The sequence below is a fragment of the Crocodylus siamensis genome, chromosome 5 (genome assembly GCF_052110815.1).
Source record: "Crocodylus siamensis isolate JL-2025a chromosome 5, ASM5211081v1, whole genome shotgun sequence".
Classification (NCBI taxonomy): domain Eukaryota; kingdom Metazoa; phylum Chordata; order Crocodylia; family Crocodylidae; genus Crocodylus; species Crocodylus siamensis.
The window spans coordinates 48,685,148-48,711,697 of NC_143399.1; the positions used below are offsets into that span (position 1 = coordinate 48,685,148).

The window sequence follows — 26,550 nt, forward strand, 5'->3', positions numbered from 1 at the left end:
GATGGCTCAGTGGAGAAATGGTAAACTGGACACAGGGCAACATGCAGTTCAGCTGACCTCGTATCCTATGTGCTATATCTTCTCTCATGTCAACAGGCAAAATAAAAACTAAAAGCAGGCCAAGGGGCAGGTTTTCAGCTGATACAAGTGATCTGGCTCCGCTGAATTCAATGCACATAGTCCATACCAAGGGAGGATCAGGCTCACAATAACCAACTTGTCAAAATGTGTGCAGCATTAACCAGAAAAATGCACATCACCTCCCCTTACACATCCACACTTCTTCTGGCAGGAGTATTCCAGATTCACACCACAGTAAGGACACTGAGACTTGAATCTGGCCCAGCTTTATGGCAAAATACTGTGACATTGTTTTGTAAGATTTTGTTACTGCAGTGCAGATCATACCCAAAAGCAAACTGTGAGAGAAAGAATAACTGGGAATGAACCCAGATGAGGCACTAGGGACAATGAGAGACATATGCGCATTTTGATCAGAATGGATGATTTCACTAAAGGAAAAAAACAAGGAGCAAAAACAACTGCAGAATAGCAGGGGGTCCTGTCTCCTCCCAGCAGTGGTGGGACCTGTAAAGCTGGGATGTCTGGCTCAGGCCCTCCCTAGGTTCTCAGCTTGCTCAGCTACAATGCAGTCTCTCTCCCTTGGCCCTTGATAGGTAGACATCAAAGGGACCAGTAGTGCAGAGGCAGCCTGTGGTCTTGGGTGATGATGCTTTTCAGTGAGACAGTAGATTAAAAAAATACAACACAGTGTTCAAAGTCGGGGGTTGGTAATGAAAACAGACTCCTACACTTCCTGTTTATTATGGAGACAACAAATAGAAGCATGGAAGGAGCTTTAAAAAAGTTTTTACTGCATTGAACCTGAAGTTGACCATATCACTCAGATATGGCAAGGGCTCTCCCAGAACAAAGCAGCAGCAAGAACAAAGTCACTTGAGCACTTAACTCCCTGCTGTCACCTCATGGGTTGATTCACTTGTTTTAAGTGCATCTCAGCTTTTCCCTCTCCTTTGAAGTCAACTACCTTGAGTGATGGAGCCCTGCTGAAGAAGTCCTATCCTGGATCCCATTTTGTCCAGCATTCCTCTTTCTTTCAGGCCTGGCTACATCTAGTTGCCACAAAAAGAGGATGCACCTTTGTCCTGGGAAGGGATGGGTTGTGTCTCACATGAGGTTGCCTTATCTGCATTTCTGCCATTGACATTATGGCTTGCGGACTGCATGCAATTATCCAATATTCTGCATTACCACTTGGGAGTTACAAAGAGGGGAAAGACAGACGCAGACAAACAGATCTCAGCTGCTGTAGGTGGGCAATGCTCCTTCCAATTCAGTCCTGTTCCATCAAGTTCAATGAAGCAGATTCCAGTGGAGCTGCACTGATTTATGCCAGCTGTGGCTCTGGCCCATTACTGGTACAAAAACATTTGTGCCACAGCAATATTCTGCTCATGAACACCTTCACATCAAAGAACTCAAGGTAGGATTTTTGAAGCAGTCAGCAACAACCTGATGCAGCACTCATTGACATCAGCAGCTGAACTCTAAATCATTGGTAATAATCCCACTGATCCAATGGGAGCAGAGACAGGCCAGCACTGAGAGCTTCTGAAAATCCCACCTTAGAAAGCTAAGCTCCCTCTGGCACCGCACCCTCCTCCATAGTAGCCACTGGGCCGGAGTCCCTGCAGCTGTGGATAGCACCTTGCAGCAGAAAGGTCTCTTATGTGGAGAGGTAGATTGGCTTGGGGGAAGGCAGACAGCATTTCTATCACTGTCCCTCCTTGGGATTTGCCAGAGATAAAAGGAAGCTGTAGCCTGTAGCTGTACCCAGCTGGCAGAGGCAGCTGTGGGATGCATTGGATTGACAAAATTCACCTTCCCTCAGCCACTTGCCCTGCCAAAAACATTGATACACCTTAATGTACTCAAGCCAAGTTGCAACCTGAAGGAAGGTAATGCTGGCCACAGTGTACTGGCAGGTGCAGAGAGAGCTGCTTCCCAGCCGAGGATGGGGCACATCCCCAAGCAACAGGACCACAGTGTGATAAGCTACAAAGCACTGGGAGCTGCAGGGGCCACGGGGAAAAGGAAATTCCAGCTCCTGTCCCAGAACACCTCCTAAATGTGCTCCCTATCCCCAAGCTCCCCTAAGTACCTGGCTCTCATCATGACACTATGGGCTCAGTAACACCACCTCTAGCTGCTCCCAGAATGCCGCTGTGAAGTGTGGCTCGCTCACCCGCTTCTGCTCTGCACATGCTACCTCCTGGAAATAAGCCAACACAACTGCTTTATGGCAGCCCTGAGCACATACCAAGAAGCACAGCCAGGCCAGACAGAGTGAGAGCCACATTAAGACACGTGCTCCATGCTACAGTTAAATTCTGTCATCGCTGGGGGATGGCCCATGCAAAGCAGGAGCAAATGGATGGAACATGCTTCACAGGAGGGCTCTCAGGCACAGCACAGAGGTAATGTGGCCATGCCCTGTGCATCTCAGCTTAGCTAGCTATAGGTGTCCTGAATTTCTCCATCTGACTGCTACCTCAAGGCCTAGTAGCCTGATTTACATCCCTGTATTTTTGTGTTGGCATTATGCACAGTGTTAATGATGTGTACTAGGTTAATTTCATGCACTACGTGGATGGGATACCTGCATCCATGTTGCTCATACTCCTTTTGCACTCACAAATAGTGAATGACTGTACCCCCCTCCTTACAGGCTGTGGCTACAGCTCTACCTATTTGAATGACAGCTATAGTTGTATAGAAATGGAAGGGAACAAAGGCAAGCTACAGCCCCGAATCAAGCCTCACTTCCCTCCTCCTGCAGAACAATAGAGAGAAGGTTCAAAGCCTTGCACTGGAACCTCAGCAATCTACTTTTCATTCTGTGCCATGAAATACCAATCAAAGAGTATAGGGACTTTTCTCACAGCTCACAGGTAGCCCTGGTCTTGTTACATCTTAGCCCTCCCTTTACAAGCACTTTGGGAAAGGGGATAGAAATGAGGGATCCCTCACAGAAAGCTATCAGTGTTGTCAAAATAACCAGGGATCTAATATAAACATGCACCTGATCCTTTATTGATCAGGATCACGAAGACTTGGTCAGGTCTTCAAGTCCGTACCAAAAATTTCACCCACAAGAGCAAGGTGCCCACTGGACTATGCAGCTGGTTGCACTCACAAGGTGCTCTTCATACAGATACAAATCAGTAGCCTTTAAAATGACCCCAAAGGCCAAACTTGTCATAAATGACCAGTAGTTAATCTCACTGATCCCATTCAGGCCAAGAGAGACAGATCCCACATACCAGTTTCTGGGTCACACTGGTGTTCACATGGATCCAAAAGTCGTCGGGCACATAGATCCAATGCCCAGGGCCCGCTGGAGTTCTGCTGGGAGAAGAGGACAACCTGTGCTGGGTTCAGCCAGTCACTGGCATCTAGTTGGCTGCCCTCCAGCAGGATAAAGCGGCTCCCTGAAAGAAAAGCAAAGAGTGGAAAGGCTGGAACTACCGTCACAGAGACAGGAAACTCCCCTCAAACCCACTGCAGTAACGAGGTCCTTTTCAAATCAAATTGTAAGAGGAATAAACCTCCTCACACATACAGCCTCTGTGCTGGGGGTGGTGACCCAGAAAGAGAGGCCTTTGCAAGTCGACCTGCTCCTGCCCATAATTTCAGACCATGTTCCCAAAACGATCAGGCTCTCCTGGGGTATTCCACGCACATCAAGTTCCATATGACAATTGTTCAGCATCATAATGTTTCACTTGCCTGAAGGGACTCTCGCATACTGAGGTGGGGCTTGGCAGACCCATACACTTTTGATTCAGCATAACCCCTCGCCAGTGGGAGAAGCAGTGGGAGAGAGAGAAGGGAGGAAGAGAGAGGGAGGTGCTTGCTTACCATCAGCAATGAGGTGCTCAGGAACATGCAGGGTGATCTTGACAATGAGTGGGCAGCTCATGTGGGATGAGCACACCAGGCTGATCACACAGCTGGTGACGCTGATCAAAGTCAGAGTGGTCTTGTTCACAGGACTCCTGGGTGAGCCCACTGGAGCAGCAGAAGAGGGATACAGAGCAGAGGCATCAGAGTCACAGCATCAACTTCTTACATCAGCCCTGAGAGCTGCCCAACTCCCTCTCTTTCCACATGCTCCCACCTTCTTGTCAATAGCTTTGGATGCAGCAGAGAAGACCCTAAGGAGGCCATCTTCCCAAGCAAAGCCTTATCCCTCTATCCACCCAAAACCCCTTTGGGATCAAAGGAATCATAACTAGAGAGCCTGCAGCTTTCCTTGAGCTGTCCTGGGTGGTAGGGAGGTAGCACTACTAACAACAAAGTGGCTGTGCCCTTAAACACTTGCTGTAGCATTCCTTGCATCAACCCATGAGTCTGCTGCACACATCAGGCTCCCAAAGGTTATTAACAGTGCGCCATGGACTGCTTAAACCTATTCAGCTTTTACAACTGGTTCTGTCACTGTCTCAGCTACAAGTTTTGAGTGATAGCTTCTGTTCACATCCTCCAGCAGCTGGGAATCCTGTAATCTCTTACCTGCCCCCTCTTTGACATTTGGCCCAATACCTGAGCAAGGAAAAAGGCAACTCCATGATGTAATAGGAGTAAGGGAAAGAGGGTAAAACCACCTAAAACTTTCTTAACCTGAGGCCTAACAGCTATTAGAATCCTTCAGGGGTGGGAGAGCTGCCCTGAGGCATCCTGTAGTGTGAGTACCTGCACGCGAAAGAAGCTATTCCGCAGGATGTCATGGGACCCAGATTTAGGGAGGAAATGGCTAGTTAGAAATCACACAGAAATCTGCCTCACACCTACATAAATGATGCTCACCCCAAATCACTTTACAAATTACACCAGGTATCATCACTTCATCCTCAAGTGCCACATGTAGTTGACAACACAGTAGCAGGAAGATGGCCAAACAGCACACTGCCTTCCAGTGAGAGGAGGGTACACTTTGAGGCCAAGACATTGGGTCAATTCCCACTCCCCTCCCCAAAACCTTCTGAAAAGGAAACGGGTCCAAATGCTTCTCTCAGTAGCAAATCTGTAAACCCAGAATAAGTCCAGTGAAGTCATTCTCTGAAGCCACTTTGAATTATGCACCAGCATGAGAGCAGAATTCAGCCCCCACTTCCAACATTTTTACTGACGATGATTCTTTTCTTCTTCAATAGCCATTTACACAAAAGTTTAGGTTTCACAACACTATTGTCTCTTTCACAACACTATTGTATATACCAGTGCATTGTACTGACTTGACTTTAAAGCAGGTCAGAGACAATCAGAAAAAAGACAGATGCAGGTTTCATTTTTTTTTCACCTTTCTGGACTTCCTTTGGATTTGTTTCTCAATGACAGCAACTTCCTTGGCTCCAGAGAATAGGTGCCACAGGATCTTGACTGTCCAGGGCAAATAGGACCTTGGCTTTTAATAGCTCATCTGAAGAAGTCACACAGAGAAAACTTACTTAGGTCTGAGTTCATCTGCCCTGAAAAGCTTGAGTCTGGGTTCCTTGGACTTCTTATCAAAGGTATATGCCTAAACATTTATACTCCAGCTCTGACTTGCCATACATTTTAATTGCTACATTTTAATCTGGTGACTCCCAGGACAAAACTTCCAACTTCAACTCATAATACCTCTCCAGGATTGCAAAAGAATAACAAGGAACAGGAGGTACTCTGAACTGAAGTAGCCAAAGTGTTTAAAAAGGGGGGCTCTTTCCTTCCTCCTTCATATAGGACTACTAACACTGTTAGATTTTACTATGTATACATTTTTTCTTGCTAGTTAATTCCCAGTATTCAAGCCTGCCATTCCTGAGCAAGTTCAGAGGAGCTAGTCAAAAGCTAATTATAAGCTCAGAATACTGCACCCACCATAAACTGGATTCAGGCCAGAACGGGATGGTAAAACCATCTTGAATGGCACTGCTGGATGATTTCCTATCAAAACACAAAGCAGAAAATATCTGTTCTCATAGCCCTGGAATTCTCTGCAGTGCTAGGCATTCCTGACCATGAGACACTGCTGTTTCACAAGACCAAGCTGGTAGATGTCCCAAGTAAGGCACTAAAATGGTCCACGTACTTCCCAAAGGCATGTACCTAGTGGATAGCAATGGGAACCTGCATCTTCACAAGAATCATTTCTCTCTCTGGTCCTTATCGTCATCCTCAGCATTCAGTTAACTAGTTAGATGACGCTGACTCAAGTGACAATAGATGACACATTGTTCTACCCATCGTTCCCCACATGAAACCCTATCACTGCCAACAAGATAGTCCAGTACCAGGATACAACTAGCTCTACAGTTAAGAATAGGTAGCTGATACAACACCTGAGCAAGACAAAGATGACACGGGGGACAGAGGAAAGTATTGTGAAGAGTGTGCCATGGCTGTTAAGTTTCCTCAGGTAGGAGTTGCACACGTGCAACTGGTAAATTCAGCCTATGATTTAAGGGTACTCTAACTACCCACTGGGTGTGCCTACATACTGTGCATAATCTAATGCCCAGTAAAGCATTAGCATCTACATGTACGCAGCAATTACTGCATAGTAGATTAATCTAATGCACCATTTTCTAGTATCCTGTAGATACAGGTACCAGAAATCAGCACATTAAACTAATCACCAAAGTACACACATAGATGCTGACTGGAAGAAAACTGCTCTCAGTCAGCCTAGGCAGCAGGGGGCCACAGGGAGCAAGGACAGCTGTCCCAGCTCAGCAAGATGCAGCCTCCCAGCCATGTGGAGATCAGGATCCATCCAGATTTCCATGTGGCTGGGAAAGCTGTCTCAGCTGGGAAAGACACTGCCTTCCAGCTATGTTGGATGGGTCTTGATCTCCACATGGTTGGAAGGCAGCTACCCACAGAGATCGGGACCAGCCCCCATACTCCCTGACAGCCCTGGGCTAGCACCTGGGGGAGCCTGGAGCTCCCCCTGGCTGCTGCAGACAGGCAGAGCAGGGCAAGGGCAGCCCTAAACTGAACTGCTCCCCACAGCAGCAGATTTGCTCTTCACAGTTGCATGTTCAGATGTGTGCAGGGGCCCAGTTTAATGTGCCTAAATTTGCTGTGCATAAAATGCAGGCAAATATGTAGATGTACCCCCAGATGCTAAACTCTTATGCAGCAGCATCTGTGACTAATGTCGTAAAGCCTTCCACTCTTTGGAAATCCCTGTTAATGCACAATGCTGTAGCATGACTCCTAGATAACAGGCTGCCATGAGTAGTCAAGCCTGCTTTTTTTCCCTTTCCTTCCCACAGAATACTGAATCAAGTTCAAGGTTTCAGTCCCTATTTTGAAGGTCCTCTGTGGCTGAGGCAAAAGACATAAAAAAAACTGATGTAAGAACAATCGTATTTATCATTTTATTTATGGATGGTGTGGTCAATTATACTTCAAACATTTCAGTTTCATATTCCCATCTATACAGAAAGGGTGGATTCTTATAATCGTTGCTCACTGCTTTCAAGTCAGGCTCTGTTGCCTTCTCTCTGCTTGCATACTGCCCATTGCTGATGACAGACTCACAATAAATGGCATTTTTTCAACTGGTTTCCTCTACCTGCTGGAGATTGTTTTATTAAAGCAACAGCAGTAATATGCCAAACAGAGAGGCACAGAGGCCACCCTTTGAAGCATGTTACTCATTAATATACAACAGATCCAGGGAAATGCCTGCAGCAAAATTTGAATGTATTTCATCCTCTACTGAGAAGATCTACCAAATAACATTATGCAGCTGGCTGACGGGTTAAGGATTAGATGATAGCATAAGCATCTTCTGAATTGTGAAAATCCACTCTTGCTTGGATTCCTGACCTACACCACAATGAATTCAGTGGGGGGAGGGGGAAAATCACAGCCACAGCTGAGGTTTATAAAAAGCCCCCAAGGCTGCACATTTGTAGCATGGAGCCAGCTAAGGAAGAACAAGGTAAAAGATAAAACAGAACTCAGCTGACCCAGGAAGGGGAAAACCTCCAACTCTCTGCTGAACGTTTTGCAGGGGGGACTTTGTTGCTTTATGGGAGTGGCACAAGTTGGCAGCAAGGATAAAGGCCAAGTCCTGGCCCTAATGAAGTCAATGAGTATTTTCACTATTCATTCTGGCATGACCAGAGTTTAGCCAGGAGCACTTACCACTATCTCTTGAAACCTTCATGCTGGATAGGGAATGAGATATGAAAATGCACCCAGAGAAACAACTCTAACAGGACTCTATGCCCAGCAGGGATCTTTTCTCTTGTTGATTCAGCACCTCTATTCCCCTGACCATAGTGTGCACACAGGTGCTCTTGCGCTCTCTCTCTCTCTCTCTCTTACATACACACACACACACACACAGAGCCTCCCTTCTTCCCACCCGAAACACATACCTCTACTGCGTCGTCGACTCCGGGATGGGTCAGTGTAAAAGGTCAGCTGTGGGTCATTGTCAGCCTCTGTCCCAGAATCCCCTTCGGGATTTAGGAAAGCTGAGCCAGCTATAGTTAGAAAAAGACAGAACCCACAATAAAAATAAATAAATAAGGTACAAAACACTGGAAACACACTATAAACTTGGTCAACCTAACTTGCCTTTTACCCTGACAAGGTCTTAGCCCCAGGCATTTCTTCATGACAGTGGGAATTACCTGACGATGAGATCAGGACAACCCAGGCTACACAGAATTGTTGGGATTGTATGGGCTGAGTTGGGAACTCTCCCTGTAAGAGGTCTTGCTAAGAGGCCACAAGCTGATAGCTTCTCACCCCTGGTATTTTATGAACAGGAAACAACCGCATTACAAAAGATACCCCCTATTCTCCCATACTTTGGCCCCAACTATGGGGTCCTACTTTTGCAACCACTCTCCTTCTGGATGGTTAGTAATGTATGGGCTTCCCTTCAAAGGCTCTGAAATAGCCCATTTAGAAATGTAAGATTTCTTGGACATTTCCCTCCAAGCCAGACCTCTTACTAGAGGGCAATAGAGCTACACTTCCTTATTTCCCTAGTTATGCTAGCTTTTCACATTCTCCTTGTTCACTTGTGGATCCCAGTCTGGACCAGAAGTTGAAGCATCACAGTGTCTACTGCGTTTCCCAGCCAGGTAAGAGCAAGTACTGATAAGCTCTGTGAGAAATGGCAGCCTTGAGAGTAACAGACCAAGCATGTAGATCCAAGAGGTTGAGATGAACTCCCCATGTTCATTCAAAGGACTCAGATGCTTGTCCCAACTTCAGAACCATTATTGAGACACATCGGCATTACTATCACCATCACAGGCTGTGGCTGGCCAGAAGGTGCTGCTATGGGAAGCCCAAAGTGCTCCCCCACTCCCTGCCCCATAAAGCATGAACTCTGCCCTACTCTGCAGATGCCTAACATGACCCAACAAAGCTACTACTTGTGCTAGTAGAGCCACTTGGGGTATGTTCCACTGCTGCAAATGCACTGGTTGGGTCATACTGGTACAGTTACACCAACAGCTGAAATGGAGGCAAATCCTCAGCATAAATGAAGTCTCAGGAGCATTTAGCTGTGTTGCATGAACAGAAGTCCATGCCCTTCCCTTACTGCTTCCCAGGGTTACCTCTTGTTTTGTTATTGATCCGCTTCCGCTGGCTACTAGAGGTGTGGGACAACAAGGTGGCCTGCTGGTGATTGGTGTCCACAGGGCTGGTGGCAATGATGTTGTCCTTGTACTTGTTCATCAAGGACAGCTTGGCATTGTCGCTTCCTGCACAGGAAGAATTTCATGCAAAAACGTTCAGAAGAAAACAAATAAATGAATAAATAAATGCAAGGCTTTAAAAAAGAAAACGGAGGTGAGTGAGAAGTCATTAATGAGCATGTGCATCCTTTCCAAGTCTGGGAGCGGGGACTAGAGACATCTCACATGGTGGACTGGCCAGCAAAACTGATGATGTCCCTGCAGGGAGAGGAAGCAGGTTTCTTCCAACTCCAAAGCATATGGGGTGGTGCAAATGGGCAGAATGTGGCCTCTCTCCACTGTGACCTGCAGCATGCTCACAGATCCCTGCCCTCTGGTGCCATCTGGCTCTAACAGTGCATTGCTACCACCAGTAAATCCAACAAGCAAGGAGTCTGTGGCAGAAGAAACACCTCATCAGGGATCTAGCCTGCGGGGAAGGAATTCCTTCTGTGTCTACCATACTAACATAGCCTTGGTGTCAATGGCACAAGAGACAATGCAGATTACAAGTAAATCTGGTGGAACCTAATGTCAGCATACTTCCTCCAGGGGTCCCACAGATGGAGATTAACTGACTTGCTCAAGATCACTCAGAGTTTCAGTGGCAAGGCAAGGAACTGAATCTGAATGTCCCAGCTTCCAAGCCACCACCCTCATGACTGGGCCATCCTTCTTCCAACACCCCCACCCAGGGAACCAGGGAAGAAGAGAAGCAATCATGGGAGGACCAGAAGTTGGTTAAAAGAACTGACCCTTTCCTCCTTGAGAAATGCTAGCAATTGGGCTGGACACTCCAACTTTATTTGGAGGCAACTTGCTGAGTCTGCTAACGGGCCCTTAGAGCTATCTATCTGTATGACCAGGTCAACAGAAACAAGAGGGCCCCTGCGCCAATAGTGACACTTGACCCAGCAACATCACTGCTACAAGCTGTCGTGTAGACAGGATCTAATTTGGCCATCATAACTTGGTACAAAGCACAAGCTGAGATTTTCCAAGCTGCCCAAACAAAATGGGTGGCCCATTTCCATGGGTGGCTAAAATAAGTAGGACTGTCAGGCCACTTTGGCGACTTTGGAAGCTTTGTCCTTGGATTTCCAAGGTTCCCTCCCAGCTCCCAGAACAGTTTAGGTTCTTCTGCATCTACGACAACTTCTTGCCGCTCATTGGGGGTTTCAGTCTCTGGTGACACAGCATTTTGTGACTGACAAGTGTTTCTTGCTCAGCCCCTGGAGGGAGGGGTGGCACATGTTTCTGCACTTTCACCTTTCTTTTTTAACATTTATTTATTTATAATAAAAGGTTCAAAAAGTCTCTCTCTCATCCTTCCCACCTTGCTCCACAAGGAATAAAGGCTTCTAGGACTGGGTGTGAAGCTTGAGGTGGAGAGCTGCATTTGGACAAAATATCACACACTGCCTTTTCCAATCCGCACGCTGGCTTAGGTGTCTGTGCAGGGAGAGGAAGGTCCTGGTATAGGTGCCCACGCTGACAGCCTGGCTCTGTGTTTAGCACTACCGGTACTCTCTGCAATGCCACAGCCCACAGCTGTCCATCTGCTGCTGCAGTTGGCTTCAAGGGAGCTGTAACCTGTGGGGAGGGCCCCAAACAGGGCTCCAAGGGCACCTCACTGATGCCCCATATGCTGGAAAATCACAAACGAATGGCTTTACAGACTGCCCTGGATGTCTTTGCTGTGGCTCTAGGGTCAGGTCTGAAAACCTGCACAGAGAAAGGGATGAAGAGATGGCATTTACATGACCCAAAGCCCAGGACTGGCAACAGCCCTGTTTACACGGGGAAAGGAAAAGAACTTGGGCAAGCCCAAACAGAGAGAAGCAGAGAAGTATGTTGAGGGCACATTGTGTGTCCCCCTGCCAAACACACCTGGTGTGAGATCCATGCTGGACTTCTCATTGCAGCCCTGCAGTGAGTCCAAGGTCCTGGTGACCTGACTGGCAAAGTCCTCACCACCATTCATGCACTCCCGCTGCAGGTGGTGCCGCAGGTCAGTGATGTCGTATTCGTAGCCATCCAGGATGGGCGTCTCACGGATGCTCAGGGTGCCGCTGGAGTTATGCCCCTGCACACGGGCATTGCGCAGGCTCTCACGCCCATGGCCCCCAATCAAGACAGACGGGATGTAGTGGATTTCATTGGCTGCTTCGGCACTGGCACTCTTCTGGGGCTGTGGCACCCGACGCCGTTTGCACCATCGCCGACGGGTGTAGAGGATCATCACCAGGCACAGGATAGACAGCAGCAAGGCAATCATTCCCCCCTGGAGAGGAGACCAGAACAACAGGTATTAGCACCCAGTAACAGCCACACCCCCCAGCTACTGTAGCTGGACAGCAAGTGGGAAAACAACCAAAGGGCAACATCACAACTTTCACACCAGCCTATTAGAACAAGTTTAATTACTCCCAGTATGAGAATTACTGTTTGGGTGCTGTATCTATTTGAGAGCACAGCCTCTGGGCAAATGCTTTCTTACAGATACTACTGGTGCTGCCTGCTCTCTCTTCTCTTGCAAAAGTAGAGCTTTCAGTGCTGTAAGGCACAAGCTGCTTTGTCAGTGGGAAACCCTTCAACATGAGCAGCAGGCACTAGGTTTACAACCTGGCCCCACCATCCCCTCAGCTCTCCTCCTGCTCAATTTACTCGTGAGCAGGCCATGAAAGGGGCAAAGCTCAGGGAAATCCAGCAGCCCAGTGTTAGAGAACTACCCTGTTCATTACTATAACAGCGCCTCAAGTGCTGTTTGGACAGATTCCAAAGCTCTGCATAAAAAGGGGGAATATAAAGCACTATTATCCCTTTTTTGCAAGTGGGAAACCTCAGCTTACAACCATCAGCACTGTGTATTTAAATATGTACAGCAAGCTGGGGCCAGATCCTGAGATGAAGTTAGTTGTAAGAGCTCCTGCTGAGTCCTACAGAGGTATCACAATTTGTACCAGCTGAGAATTTAGCCTCAAAACATTTGCACGCAACTTGGGCCCCTTGGGGTCAAAAATTAACCCCGGCATAGGTGGGAACAGCATCTAGTGGGAATTCTCTTCACGGGGAACAGTGCAGTCTTACGTCAGGTCTGTGCTGGCCTAGCACACTTGGGGATCACGGAGCGGGGAAACTGCCTGTTTATTTCTACTGAGCTCAGGGAAAAAGGACTCGGCAATACATTTTGTTGCAAAGCAGCAATATCAGAGTACCGAATGCATCTTACTCTCATTGGACAGAACCCTATGAGGCCCAAAGGGGAGGTGGGAAATGTGGGATAGATGGTGCAGGACCCCTCTTCGGACACTGCAAATGAAGCCCCACCCTGGTAAGGGGCTCCTATTGCACCCACAGACATGGAAATGGCTAGCAGCCATCAATTTTACAGTTGTCCTAGTATTTTTTAGCCTAATAACATGAGAGTTGGGACCTAATACCAAACCTCTATGCAAGGCTCCTGAAAAGAAAACTCCTCCCTTGAGTAATGGTGTCTGCTCATGGTAGGCAGCAGGAGAGTCCATTAGCCTATATGTGGGGGGCTGGGATATCTATTTCCAGTCCTTTGCTATATTGATGATAGCACTTTTCCCTTTCGGTGGAGCACTCAGAATAGCAGGCAAGTGCTTTCCGAATGAGAGCAAAGTCATCTAATCCTCTTTTTCTCCCCCTAGGTGCCATTGCTGCCCAAGCAATTGTGTGCTATTTTTGTTTTCCTGGCTCATTTGAAATGAAAGGAGTTGTCGGTGAAAGAAAAATAAGAAGTCTGCAGTCACAATCCTGCCTGGGCTGGGAGAGCCTACAATCACCAGAATAAGGAAAACAGCTTACAGATCATGACCCCACCTGACGTGCCCAGGTTCCTCTCACTGCGAACTCACATTGGGACTCAAGGGGAAGTTAAGAAGTTATTAAAAAAAGACAAAAAAATGAATAGTCCATAAATCGCACTGGTGTATTTCAGTATTGAGTCATCTTTTTAAAGGAACTGTAATGCCTGTGAACAGTGTCCAGCTGCCAGCCCTGGAGAGTGTATTTATTATCTACATTATTGGTACAGAACAGACAGCTGACAGTGCAGGCTCACCTCATCAATGTAGCTGAGCCCTGGCCCAGCCTGATAAGACTGCAGTCTGTATTTAGCGTTTAGACACCATGGCCTCAATTCAGTTAAGCACTGAGGTATGTGTTTTGTGGCCAATGACTTCAATGAAACTTAAAAACACAAGCCTGAAGTTATGTACAGGCTTAAGTGCTTTGCTGAATAAGGACCTTAAGGAGGAAAAAAAAAGACCAACTTTTGCTGGCATTACTATGCCAGCAAGGGCTGTGCTCCTTTACCAAGCAGAAGTCAGCTAGTGAGAGCCTTTAGTGCAGGCACAGCCATACCAGTGAGAAGATACTGGTATGTTCATTTCATGGAGGGGCCTAAAATAAAGGTCCACCAGCAAAACACTCAGTCTTGATGGCATGACACATGTCTACAGTAAGAGCACAAAACTATTTCATGGAAAGACAGCTGTGCTGGCACACCATGCCTAACACAGACCTGGCTATAGCTAGGCACATGCTGTTCCAGCTCTGAAGCAGTTACTTAAAAGTGAAAAATATACACTTAATGAAGATTTAATATTTTCTTAACTCTCTGAAAGCAAAGATCAGATTTATTATATGCAAATACTCTGCTGAGCAACTCCCCCCACCTCCTCCCCCAGTTTCATTTCTGGTTGACTTGAGCACTGTCACTCTTAATCTTTGGGAGATATTTTGAGGATGTCTTGCAGAAATTTCATGTGTATTAAATAAAATCAAGCTAAAAAAAACCCAAAAGATCAATCTGTGTTACTGCTGACATAATGGTAAAGCAGGAGAAAAATGTGCCAGCCAAGATCATGGTCCCATTGCATCAGCCACTTGTGCACACATATTGTAAGAACCAACCTTCATGCCAAAAAGCTTTAGTTTAAATAGACAAGATCAATGAAAGGTGGAAAGAGTAGTGATGGGGAACTGAGGCACTGACAAACAAGACAACTTCCCAGGGGTCATACTGAGATTATGCAGCAGGGTCAGGAACTGCTGCTAGATCTCCTAGTTCCAGTGGTTTTAATCACAAGGCTACAGTTCAGGGTGATGGCTAGAGAGAGCCACAGAGACAGAGCTGAAGTCTGCTGCACATGCAGGTCCTTTTAATCTTGCTTGCCAAGAATAGAAATAGATACATGGGAGCCAACTAACAGCTTGATGTCCATTCTTGGCTCTGGTCTCCCTCCTCCTCTTTATGCAATAGGTGATCTTGATAAAATAAAATAATAGTAATAATCTGCTCCATTAGGACAAAACATTAAGGGAATTATTGAATGAGCAACAGAAGTAGCAGCTGGCAAAGAGTTCTCTAATGGCCATTATGCTTTAACCCTCTTTCATTCTCAGTATAATGGAGATGTAATGCACCCTCCCTTCCTTCCAAAAATTAAAAAAGTCAGCAGATTAAGCAAAGGAGCAGTCACTTAGAGGGCACTGCACTTAGCTGGGACACAGCAGTCGCTCTGGGTTCAGTTTTATAGTCCCACAGAATCTCTCAACCATTCATAGTCACAGCAGTGTTACAACAGCAGGGAAACATTTCTGTGGTGCTTAAATGTGGCATTCGATTTCTGTCGGGTCAGTGCAGTTCTAAATGGCTCGTTGGCAAGGATGCACCTGGAATCCAATTCTTTGTTCTGTTATGACTCCAACCCATGAAGCTTGCAGCTCTGGCTTCTGAGGACTACCCTAAAAATACAGAATGTCCCCACTCCCCATACTGGCTCTGAACTACCTCCTTGCAGACTCCAGTGTGAGGTGCATCACTGAAATGGGACTGTACTCCAGTGCTTCTCCACTACAGGAGTAATACGTGTACTCACAGTGGAACTGGAGTGTTGCTGTGACCATGACGGTCCAGGAAATACGCACAAAGCAAGGAGAGGGGGAAAGGGGGGGTGGTGATATCTTTTATTGGATCAACTGTACACTTGATTCCAGATATTAGAAGAGTTTTCAGGTACAAAGTGCCCTTCAGATCCCATCTCTTCTCAGTGAAATCCCTGAAATCCCACTTTGAGCCCAAAAGCTTTTTAACATCTCTCCCAACTATGCAGTTGGTCCAGTAAAAGATAAAAGCAAAAAAAACCCCACCTTGCATCTTGCATGCTAAAGCACGTGATCCAAACACTAGGTGTCACTGCCTACTACATAAAGTACTAAGAGCACTTGGCTCCTGGCTAAAAAAGGGGAGACAAAGCTGGAACACAAGTTGTGTAGAAACTTGCCTATTTGCAGCCTCAACTGTAATGATTTTATTTAATATGCATTCCTGTTTAAAGACAGAGTGTAATGAGAGGAATAGCCTCTTGGGCTCTCTATTTTATATTCAAGAAGTAGAGGCCTCTTGCTGGGTCAGAACTGAGGGAAGCAGCGATAACGTAAGTGCAAAACAACTGCATGTCCTTCATGTCCTCCACCAGTTGGAGTTGAGACTCCAGCCCTCCATCATTTCAGGAGGAAAAAGGATTCTCTCTGGGGTCCCATCTTCGCCCAGTGAGCCAAGGACATCCAGTTCCAGTTTCATCTCCTCCCAGCGACTGTACTGAGACAGTGGTGCAATGGCTGCTACAGGACTTGCCAAACCAGATAGACCCTAACAGAGACTGCTTGGATTACTGCTCAAGCACTGACCGTTTTAAAACATCCACCCACAGCTCACTTTCACAAGCAGCTTTGAAAGACGGACTCTGCTGCCTATGGACCTACCTCCTCTCCTTGCAACAACAGCTGCTTCACTGAGAAGAAACCTCCTCCCTCATAAAAATATCCAGCGTGGACACCAACATCCAAATCCTGGGCACAAGGCTCAATCCTTCCTACACTGATGTAGAGATGCTGCAGGGATGGACTTAACTTGGAAGTGCCAGAAAGGGGATGGGGGAGGGGGAGATTAAATATTTAATTACATATTTTGGTGTAACCGTAATAATCACTAAATGTTCTGCCCATTAACATGGCAATCACCATTTTCTGGGAACTCCTTTGCTTTCTACCCAAGAGTTTACTTAACCCAAGACATTGGCTGTTAGCAAAAGCAGTCTCTAGTGATCATTAATTAATTCAAACTTCATGAGCAAGATAACTGACATGTTCTCTAACCAGGTGAGGCAAGTGCACGCTGGCTCTCCCACAGAATCCCTCCCACATGCTCCTGCATGGTGTAATGCATGTAACATTGCACCCATCAGCACACGCTCTCCTTGGCAAAACCTGAGGGCTGAATGCTGTTGCTAAGCAACTGCTCATCATTAGCTCGTAAAACAAAAAACCCCCAAAGCCTCCCCAGTTGTCACTCTAGGCCCACCTGGAAACTTCTGTGTGTCAATGTCCATCTAAAATGCAAATGAGAGCCCACCTCTCACTCCACTTGTGACCTGATTCAGCTGAGTGTGTGCACTCAAATCTAAAACATCAGTCCCTCACTGTAACCCTAGCTTTTTTGGGACTCCGATGGTTTTAAATGCTGACTTCACTCTACAGACTCTCAAGTTTCCTGTCCAAAAGGGAACAAGTGGATTTTTATGGAGAAACCCTGTACTGTGTGTTGGCTTAGAAATGGTATTTAAAGGTTTGCTTTTGGGGAATTGGCTTATAGGTATATGTATATGCATTCGAATGGTTCAGGATGGGCAGCAGGGGTTAACCGATCTAGAAGTCTGGGTCTTACAGTCACACAGGTTTGGACTAACTCAACAAGGCCAACAAGAACGCATCGTCTGAAAAACAGTCTGGGAAGAGAACAAGTATGTACTACACTGCCCATAACACAAGATAAGTGGCACCAGCTAACAAAGCCCTAGAGCAGGGGGGTCTGAGTCCCGGTTTTGGGGGAACAGACCAAATTAGGAAAAGGCCCAGAAAGACCAAATTAGTATGTGCACATGTGATAACCTATGTGGATGTATGACCACACAAAGAGACAACCAAACCAGATAGCCATGGATCAAGAATCATCAGAAGTCATCAGAGGGGAAGAAGAATACAAAAACAGAGACTTGAGACTAACAAAGGGTCCCTCCCCATCCCTCTCCCCAAGAAGATCCCTGAGATGGATCCCCTTGTCCCCAAGAAGGGTCCCCGAGGTCACCATGGACAGAGGACATACCACCAGCCCGTCTCATCCACCCCACTGGAGGGAGGAGTATGGGCCTTGGCATCTCACCTCCAGATCACTGACATGCTGACATCTGACACCTAAGAGACAGCCTCAGAGTGAAGACTGCAACATAGCCAGATGTATTTTGACTCTGATGACAGCCCTAGGATTTGGTAGATATAAAGACCTGCTTGACTGTTTGTATTGCTTATTTTCTGTTATCACTGTGCATCAATAAATTTGACTGTTATCGAATGGAGAGGTCATGGTCGGTCTGAGGGTGGGTGGGTTCCACCCCCCCTCCCCACCCACCCACCCACCCACCCACCTCTGAACAAGGCCTCTGGGTCCTAAATCCAGAGCCAACACTGTGCAGAATACTGATATACAGTAAGGCTGTTAAACTGAAGTCCAGTTAACCAAGCCACCCTATGACTTGCAGTTCAATCACAGTATAAGCACATGCAGCAGGTCTGTACTGTGAATTCCCCCTCCCTCCACCCATCCTCCTGGATCTCTGCACATCTGCACTGCAGGACAAAATCAGGCTCCAATCTATCATAGTAGATGAGCTCAGGCTTAACTTTAAATACTTAAAATGGTCCCAGGGAAGATCTACAACATACACCGTGGGGCAATGCAGAGATACCCAAGCTAGTTCCAAGTGAGAAGCAGATCTAGCCTGCATGAAACTCTACAGCTAGATTGCTTCCAAAACCAGTGCTAGCTTGGGTACCTCCATTCTATACCACATCCCTGGACATTTTCAAGAGCAGATTAAACAAACACTTGACTGAGACAATCCTGCCTTGAGGTCCACATGAGTTTGCTTCCAGCCCTACTTTCCTATGATCCTACTGTGCAGCACAGGCACACCCCTTGACTTCAATGAAGCTACTTGGTAAGTATATGCTTAAATGCTTCTCTGGGCCAAGGCGAAAACTTTCCTTTCTTTAATGCTTTCCAGTGACAGTGACCCACAGTATTGTCTACTGTAAGGTGGCAAATCGACTCTATCTGGTGATCTGAAGTTGTGTTTAGTCGAAGTTGGAGGTATTCTCCCCTCAGACCAGTAAGAACATGCAAACTGGACAACATTGTCTCCCATTCCAGAAAGCTACATGCACGGAAAGGGAACAAAGTCTCTTGTAAAACACAGGAGCCGTGCACGAAAGCCAAAAAGAATCATCAGGCCCAGGAAGGTCCCAGCAGGTACTTTGTTAGTATGATGCAAAACAGCTAGACAAAAGGCTATGACTAGTGTGATGGGATGGTCTAGTGGCTAGTGACACTGACCTGGGATTTAGGACACATGAATTCCATCCCCAGCTCACCTAGAGCTCTTCTGTTACCCTGGACATGTCTTTTTCCTGACCCTGCGTGTCAGCTGTTCAACTGTAAAATACAAACTAATCCTTCCCTTCCTCAGGGGGGCATTGTGAGGCTAAAAATCCTGTAAAGACAGAAGAGTGTTCAGCTAGCACAGTAATAGGGAGCATACTGTCCTTTTGAAAGATCAGAGCCACCCTGATTTCACCAGTTCAAATTGCGACTCGTGTCAGGGATCATGTTTTACCATCAGTACAGAGTCTCATGGGGGGAAGGTGCGAGGGAAGGACTAAACTGTTTAAGGTTAGGTTTGGCCATTTACTTTTTTTTTTTTTCTCCAGGACTAATCAAGCAGAAAAGATGGAGGAGAAACCTGCCCTCAGGCTGCAATCTGGAAGAGATATTGACATTCTCATTAAGGCAGGCTTCATTAAACAGCCCATCCCTGGCCTCAGCAACACATTGTCTCCAGCTAATTATCTTCTACCAGCAAAGAATTGTGCAATTCTTCAGATTCTTCCATTCTTCTCTCACAAAAGGATCTATTTTTCCCTTTCTCCTTTGACTTCCCTGAAATTCTTTCCTGAGCTTCTGTAGAGAAGAGAATAGGAGGGCAGCAGATGAGGGAGGAAGGAACGGAGAATCCACACTCCGGGGGTTCATGCTTATTATATTCACAGCCACCTGCACTCATGCTTGCTAAATCAAAGCTAGTTGGCTGTGGTTTCACTGGTGGTGAGCCAAAAGTTGTGGCAAAAAAGCACCAGTGTCTGCATACTGGGATGGTAGCATACCACACAGAGAAAAGCAAGATGTCTGGGAATTAAGATACTGTAGGAGAATAAAAATGGAGGCAAACTGTATTTCCCTCAAATCCTTTTGATCGAACCTCACATCACTGCTCCATATAGACCATGCAGTAGTCTTCCTCCCCATTTATGTCTCCAGTTTTGGGCTGTAGACACCCTGAGCTCAGACCTGCCCAGAGGGACTTGTTAGTGCTACTTTGCCTCCTGGATTCTGGAGGCTCCTGGGGACTGAATAAGTCTCCAAAATAAAACCAGAGCAAGCAGAGCCTATGCACACAGGCACAGTCTAGAGAGGACTTCATAGACTTTTTTCCAAGTTGATTAGTTAAGCTGCATTAAATACCTGTGTGGATACACATTCAAAATTCATATGGCCTTCATTTTACTTAGTTTACTATAAGAATGGACAAATTTAATCTATGATATGTTGAATTAAGGCCACTTGAAATCTGAAAAGTGTCCACATGCAGCTTCCAGGAGTGAGATTGGCTGCAGGGGGAACCCCCCCAGTCAGCGAGATTGGCTGCGAGGGGGATTCCTCCCTCCCCAAGTCACTGGGGGGACACGTGCCCCCCTGACTAAGGTGGCCCCAGTCGCCTATGGCCACATGCACATTTAGAGCTAACCCACTTTTAAAAAGTCAGCTCAGATTCACTTTCCTGAGTGGTCCTGAGAGCTCGTCTACATATGCACAACTTCATTTTTTCCACCCTGCAATGGCTCTCTACAGAGCTGTCCAGCTACTGAATGTGGCTGGATCAGTGGCTCCTAGACACATGTCTACACCCACAGAGTATTCACATGAACTTATGCTACCAGCCAACCTTCACTATGGTAAAGGTATTCTTTGGTGAGAGCTTGGTTAGTTTTGCAATCCTCAGGCTCTCAGAAGTGACAAAGGGGCAGCCAGAGATCTCAAAGCAAGGGCCCACGCATCAAAGGACAGTGAAAAAATAAGTCTATCCCCCTAGGCAATCAGAAAGGAGAATCCCAAGCTAGTTATCAGTGTATGCCCCACAGTGCAGGGTACCAGTGCTCTTAGGACTCCCAGAACGGTCACGACCCTGAACTCAGCCAGTCCCTCTTATTTCCATGGTGCTGTTGCCTCCCCGCCCTCCCCCCTCCTCCAACTAAGAGCAGCAAGTGAGAAACATTCCACAGGCAATGTGAAGTTTAATGCCGGGACAAGGCAAAAGCATTTAGGATTTCAGTGAACTTTGATTAAGAAACGGAGGTTCGGCAGCTTGCCTGTGAAAGACTCACTAGAGGAATGGCTGCTGTGGAAGTTAGGGACGTAAATATTGATAAAAAATATCCATTTAACCTGTTGTAATTACAACAGTAAAATGATTAGTTGCTGAGGGCAAGGTGGGGCAGGGGGTGGGGAGAGGAGGGTCTAGTACATAATAGCTAGGCTCTGTGGACCCGATGCAGCCACTTGCAGCCTCCCACTGCCTGCTGCGAGCAGCCTAGACTCCATGGTGGGCAGCAAGGGCCTGCTGGGAGCCCAGGCTGCTCGTGGCAAGCAGAGGGGAGATTGCAAGTGGCTGCACTGGGATGTGCAGAGCCTAGCTACAGGTACTAGCCCCCTTCACTCCTCCTTCCTTCCCTCCTGCCCTGCTGACTTCTGGTTCCTGCTGAGGCATCATATGGCTTCCCTTTCCCCCTTTCCCTGCCAGACTGCGCCCCAGCTAAACGATAACAGTAAACTATAACCAGTTATCACTAGGCTTATCAGTTAAATGGCTAATCGCTTAAACATTGACATCCTTAATCAAAACATGGCCTGCTGCTAATCAACAAATCTCCTTTCAGGAAACAAATTCTCAGCAGATCCCATAAAATGGGGCATATTGCACATCAGCCACTAAGCATGAGGTGGTGCAACTTCTAACAACCTCTCTGAGGTTTCTGGGTATACATCAGTTCTTCAGCCGTGACATCTAGACTAGAATAATGGACCCTGCAGTTTTACCCAGAGGTGGTATTCCTCTTTGCTCTCTGGCCTAATTGTTACAGAGCACTGCTGCAAATAGTTGCCCGGCTGTACTGTGAAAATGGCTCGACTCCAAAAGAGGGTGAAACCATTTCCGACTTTAATTCTGTAAGGTGTTTAGAGGCTCCCAAAAGGGAGCACACCAACTTTCTCAATGGTGAATCACTCTCACTACCACCACATCAGGGAACTCTTTACAGACAATGTATGTTAGATGTTGTATGAAAATAGAGAAGGGAGATTTTTCAGGAGCACAAAGGTAACGTAAGGGTCATATATTTCAGAAGGCATTGAGGCACCTAAATCTCACCTATTTCAAGAGATATTAAGCAGCTAAATGTATTTAAAACTCTGGTCCCACATCCCTCTGAATGTAAATGAAGTAGGATGCCTGTCACCCAGAAAGAGGCACCACATCTTTGAAGATAAGAAAGCACGTACCATGACTGAGATGTGGAGGATCCTTAGCTCTTCTTCCGCTGACTCTGTCTGGGGTTCTTCAGTGGGGTCCAAGCCAGGAAGACTGGGGGCACCATCTTGGTGGTGGATATGGAAAAGCAAAGTACCATTTTCCAGCCACTGCTGCCTCCAACGCACCAAGGGAATGTCCTCCGTGTTCCCAGAGATCTCTGGAAAAAGAAAACAAGGTTGATACATTAACACAGAGATGCCATGCAAAAAAGCTTGTAACCCAGTGGTTTTCAAGCTTTTTAGATTCAAGGCACCCCTGTATAACTTGAGCAGCATCCCATTTTAAAGACTAATTTATTACAGTGCTTACCTCCTTGCAGAACAGCCAGGCAGTGGAGTCAAGGAGCAGCCAGGCAGGGAGAGCCTGAAGCTGCTCTTATCTCCTCACACCTCACTTCTCTCTGTACCCTTCAAAGGCTCTCATGGCACTCCAGGGTGCCCCATCATCCTGGCTGAGAATCACCACCCTAACCCAGTCTGCTTCTTTCTAAGAAATCGATACAGTGAGTGGCCTACTTCTGGCTGAGCCAGGCACAAGCAGGCCAACTGGGGAACGTCAAGCATATCAGGTCAGCAGAAAACTGTTGCACTTGAGCCTTGCAGGCTCACTACCATCCTTTTCACTGCATGCTCATATGGCTCATATAATCCCAAAGAGCAAACACATAATTGCTTCCCTCCTCTAAACTGCAGTGTAAGGTAGCTGCAACAGATAGGAGGATTTACCAAATATACCTGCCAACGAGCCTGTCAGTTATGGCTGTGAAGGTACCTGGCACTTACTATCTATTGAGAAAAAGGAAGCCTGGCAGCATATTTCTGGCCCTCATTCAGCAAAGACCCAAAGCATATGCTTCTACTCCCACAGCATTCAGGGGGAATGTGCATCAACTCACTTTGGACACAGAGACATGGAGCTGTGCTGCATTTTCAATTTTAAGATGACAGGAGGAAGGACTCTCGCTAGCCAAAACAGGGCCTCATGGCAGAGAACAGACAAGGCACTCTTAGTCTCATCTCCACCGAAGCACGGCAGAAAAAAGGCCTAGTGTTCCTTTGAGTTCTAGTCCGTGGAAGTCCATGGCAGGCTGAAAGCTGACAGGTAAGGTACCTTGGGACTCCCCAGTAATGTTAAGACTGCCTCTGTGCAAGCAAAGCAGTTCAGAGCACCACCCACCTCCGGTGCTTCCTCACTCAACCCCAGCATACCTTACATAAAACACTTGGGAGAGAGCATCAGACAGTATAAGCCGGCAGTGGCCAACCTGGAGCACAGGTGCCACAAGTGGCACAGGAAGCCTCTGTGGGTGGCACATGGTACACAGCAGCACAGGGAGGGGACAGGAAACAGTGGCAGATAGACCAGGGAGCAACAAGCAGAGTATCAGATCAGGTTGAGGGCACAGGGAAGGAAGCAGAAAACAGCACAGGGAAAGGAAAGGGATTCAAGTGGCACTCAGGGAGGGTGCAGGGCAGGTTTTGTAGCACACCTGCCAAAAGAGTTGGCCCTCGCTGGTATAAACTGTCATATTTCTATCAGTACCAGTTTCAACAGAGCTATAAGACTTGTAACAAGACAAACTCACCCAATATCTCAAGTGCTCCTTTTTCCTAACACTAATCTGAGACACCGACTCCAACTGCACTTACACCTAGAAGGGACAGTCTAAAGCAACTATGCTCAGCCTCTGGCCCCAGGGCTGATTTGGCCTGTGAGACTGCGTCATCTGGCCATTTCCCAAAGGTCCAGAAATTTGGCAGAAGGGAGAACAGTGGCAGCATTAGTTGCCACAGCTTTGAAAGCCATGGCAGTTAACACTGCCATCAGTCCCGAGCCCTATTAAATTTCTGGACCAATGGAGATATTAGTCCAGATATTAGCATAAGCTGGATGATTTGGTCCTGTGCATGCAGACCAGTCCTGCGCCACCCATCCAACCTGTGGGGCTGGAAGGTTGAGCACCACTAATCCAGAGAATGTATCCAAACCTTGAAGTGTAGAGAGCAAAGCATAGCATTCATCACCCTTGAAAAAGACCCCCAAGGATGGGAGAGGTTTTGGGGCTCTGATGAATACTTTCCTCCATCTCCTTTCCCAGCAGGCAACCTTGCATGAGAGGGCTTTGTTACATGGTAAGTTTAGGTGGCTTCTGGAGCTCTTAACCCCTGGACTGGCTGCACATTAACACCTTTTAAGTGGCTTAAAGAACTCATTATTAGATTTAAAGTTATGCCAGTGCAGGATTATTTCCAATCTGCCTAATTTTGTTCCTGTTCCATTACTATCTGGCCACTTCCTACAGCTAATCTGACCAAGTTGAAGTCCTCCAGGATCCCAGAATGCCAGCCAAGTGTGGACACTGGGGCACAGCAGGGCTGAGCACGGTGCCTCATTCCTCACACCCCAGGGATGTTGGACAGAGCGAGTGACACAGCCCTGGAGTGCCCAGCAGCTGTGGTACCTGCTGCCACCACCCAGGTTGGCTCTGCTCCTGTCAGCAGTACAGGGGGCTATGCTCCCACCAGCAAGGGCACAGGGGAGCGGTGCTGCCTGAACTTCAGAGAAAAAAGGATTGGGCCCCTCATAGTGAACAACCTCCAACGATGCAGCCTGGCTCCGTACTGAGAGTAGCGCCACCAATCTTACGCCCTGACCTCAACACAGAGCCACCACAGTTTGATGAGACCAGAGGGCCCCAAGGAAGCAGCTTGGTATCATAGTACTGCAGCAGCTCTGTGCTGAGAGCACGGCTGCCAGGGCTTAAGCACGACAGCCCCGCACTCAGTTCAGAACCACTGTGCCAGTTTCAGCGAGATGGGAGATCCCCAGGGTCTCGCTGCAACTGACACAGTGCTGGGCCACTTTCTGCCCAGCAAGAGCGGCAAACGAGTCCTGCTTCTGCTCACCAAGCCTCTAGTGGCAAGTCTCAGCTGTGTGGGTGAAGGACAGTCAGAACAGGTTTTTCACCTTACCATGCAACTCCTCCACTAAGCCAAACAACACTAAGCCAATTAACATTTGTTTGGCTTAGCGTAAGGTCTAACAAGGCCCAGACTTATACTTAGCCAGTGGTTGCTGCTGCTGCTTGCAAACATCTGACTTTTGGCTCATGTAAAAACCAACAGGCTACCAAGTATCATTTCACCCAGGCACAGCCTAATCTGTTTATTTTACTAGTTAAAGGCATATCTAGCTAGAAATAAAACTCTTTGTTGTAATGCTATTTGCAAAAGTCTCCTTCATAAGAGGAGCCGTGAATGCCACGCACTAGTTGAGCAACTACAGCATGATCAAAATCACTGTTCCACACAAAATAACACTGTCAGCCTTCAGATAAGTCATTTTTCTTGCAAGGGCTAGAGAGGTGGAGGGTAGGGGAAGAGGTAGTGTGCCTTACTGTACCTCGAAATTTAACATGGTATACTAAACATGACAGCAATCCAAGCAAGCATGCAGTGTATTAACTCTAAGTGCTCTATCTTTAAATTTAAAAAAGAGGAATACATTCTTGCCTGTACAGCATGGCTGGTGCTCTGTTACAAAGCTATCATGGTGGCAAAGGGGTGAAAGCCCTAAAGCTACCTACAGCCAGTAATGGCTTTTTTTTTTACCTCCATAAGAAGCAGAGGTCTGTGTTACAGCAGCAGATGATTGATATTTTATTCCCCTGGCTGCATATGTGTTTTATCTAGAGACTATGGTTACTGCAAGATGGAGCATTTTAATTGTTATTTAGATCAGCAAAACAGGAAGCCTGGACTTAAATAATTGATTTAAATCCTGGTTAAACATGAACTTTGAAACTTTTTTTCTTTTTAAATGGCATGATCTTTAGAACAGTTTGAATCTTACAACCCAATGCAGCTTTTGCACTACACCTTCCTGCTCTTTTCTTGCTAGCTCTACACATTTAACTTCTTCACTTATTTACGTTTTAATACACTGGAAAATGGCAAAACAATGTTTTTGTTTTGGGG

The 26,550-nt window shown here is 46.8% G+C and overlaps 1 protein-coding gene across 7 annotated transcripts in view; it reads right to left on the reverse strand.

Moving 5' to 3' along the window:
* ASTN1 (astrotactin 1) overlaps positions 1 to 26,550 on the reverse strand; it is a 278,304-nt gene that overhangs the window by 158,436 nt on the left and 93,318 nt on the right. For all 7 annotated transcript variants that reach the window (XR_016442322.1, XR_016442321.1, XR_016442320.1 and 4 more), the window contains exons 2-7: positions 22,543 to 22,730; positions 11,670 to 12,063; positions 9,660 to 9,806; positions 8,460 to 8,567; positions 3,943 to 4,092; positions 3,345 to 3,512 (exon numbers count right to left, since the gene is read on the reverse strand). Coding sequence is in view for 3 of the 7 variants with exons in the window: in XM_090047144.1 (XP_089903270.1) it covers positions 3,345 to 3,512; positions 3,943 to 4,092; positions 8,460 to 8,567; positions 9,660 to 9,806; positions 11,670 to 12,063; positions 22,543 to 22,730 (1,155 nt within the window). In the remaining 4 variants the exon portion in view is untranslated. The remainder of the gene's footprint in view (positions 1 to 3,344; positions 3,513 to 3,942; positions 4,093 to 8,459; positions 8,568 to 9,659; positions 9,807 to 11,669; positions 12,064 to 22,542; positions 22,731 to 26,550) is intronic.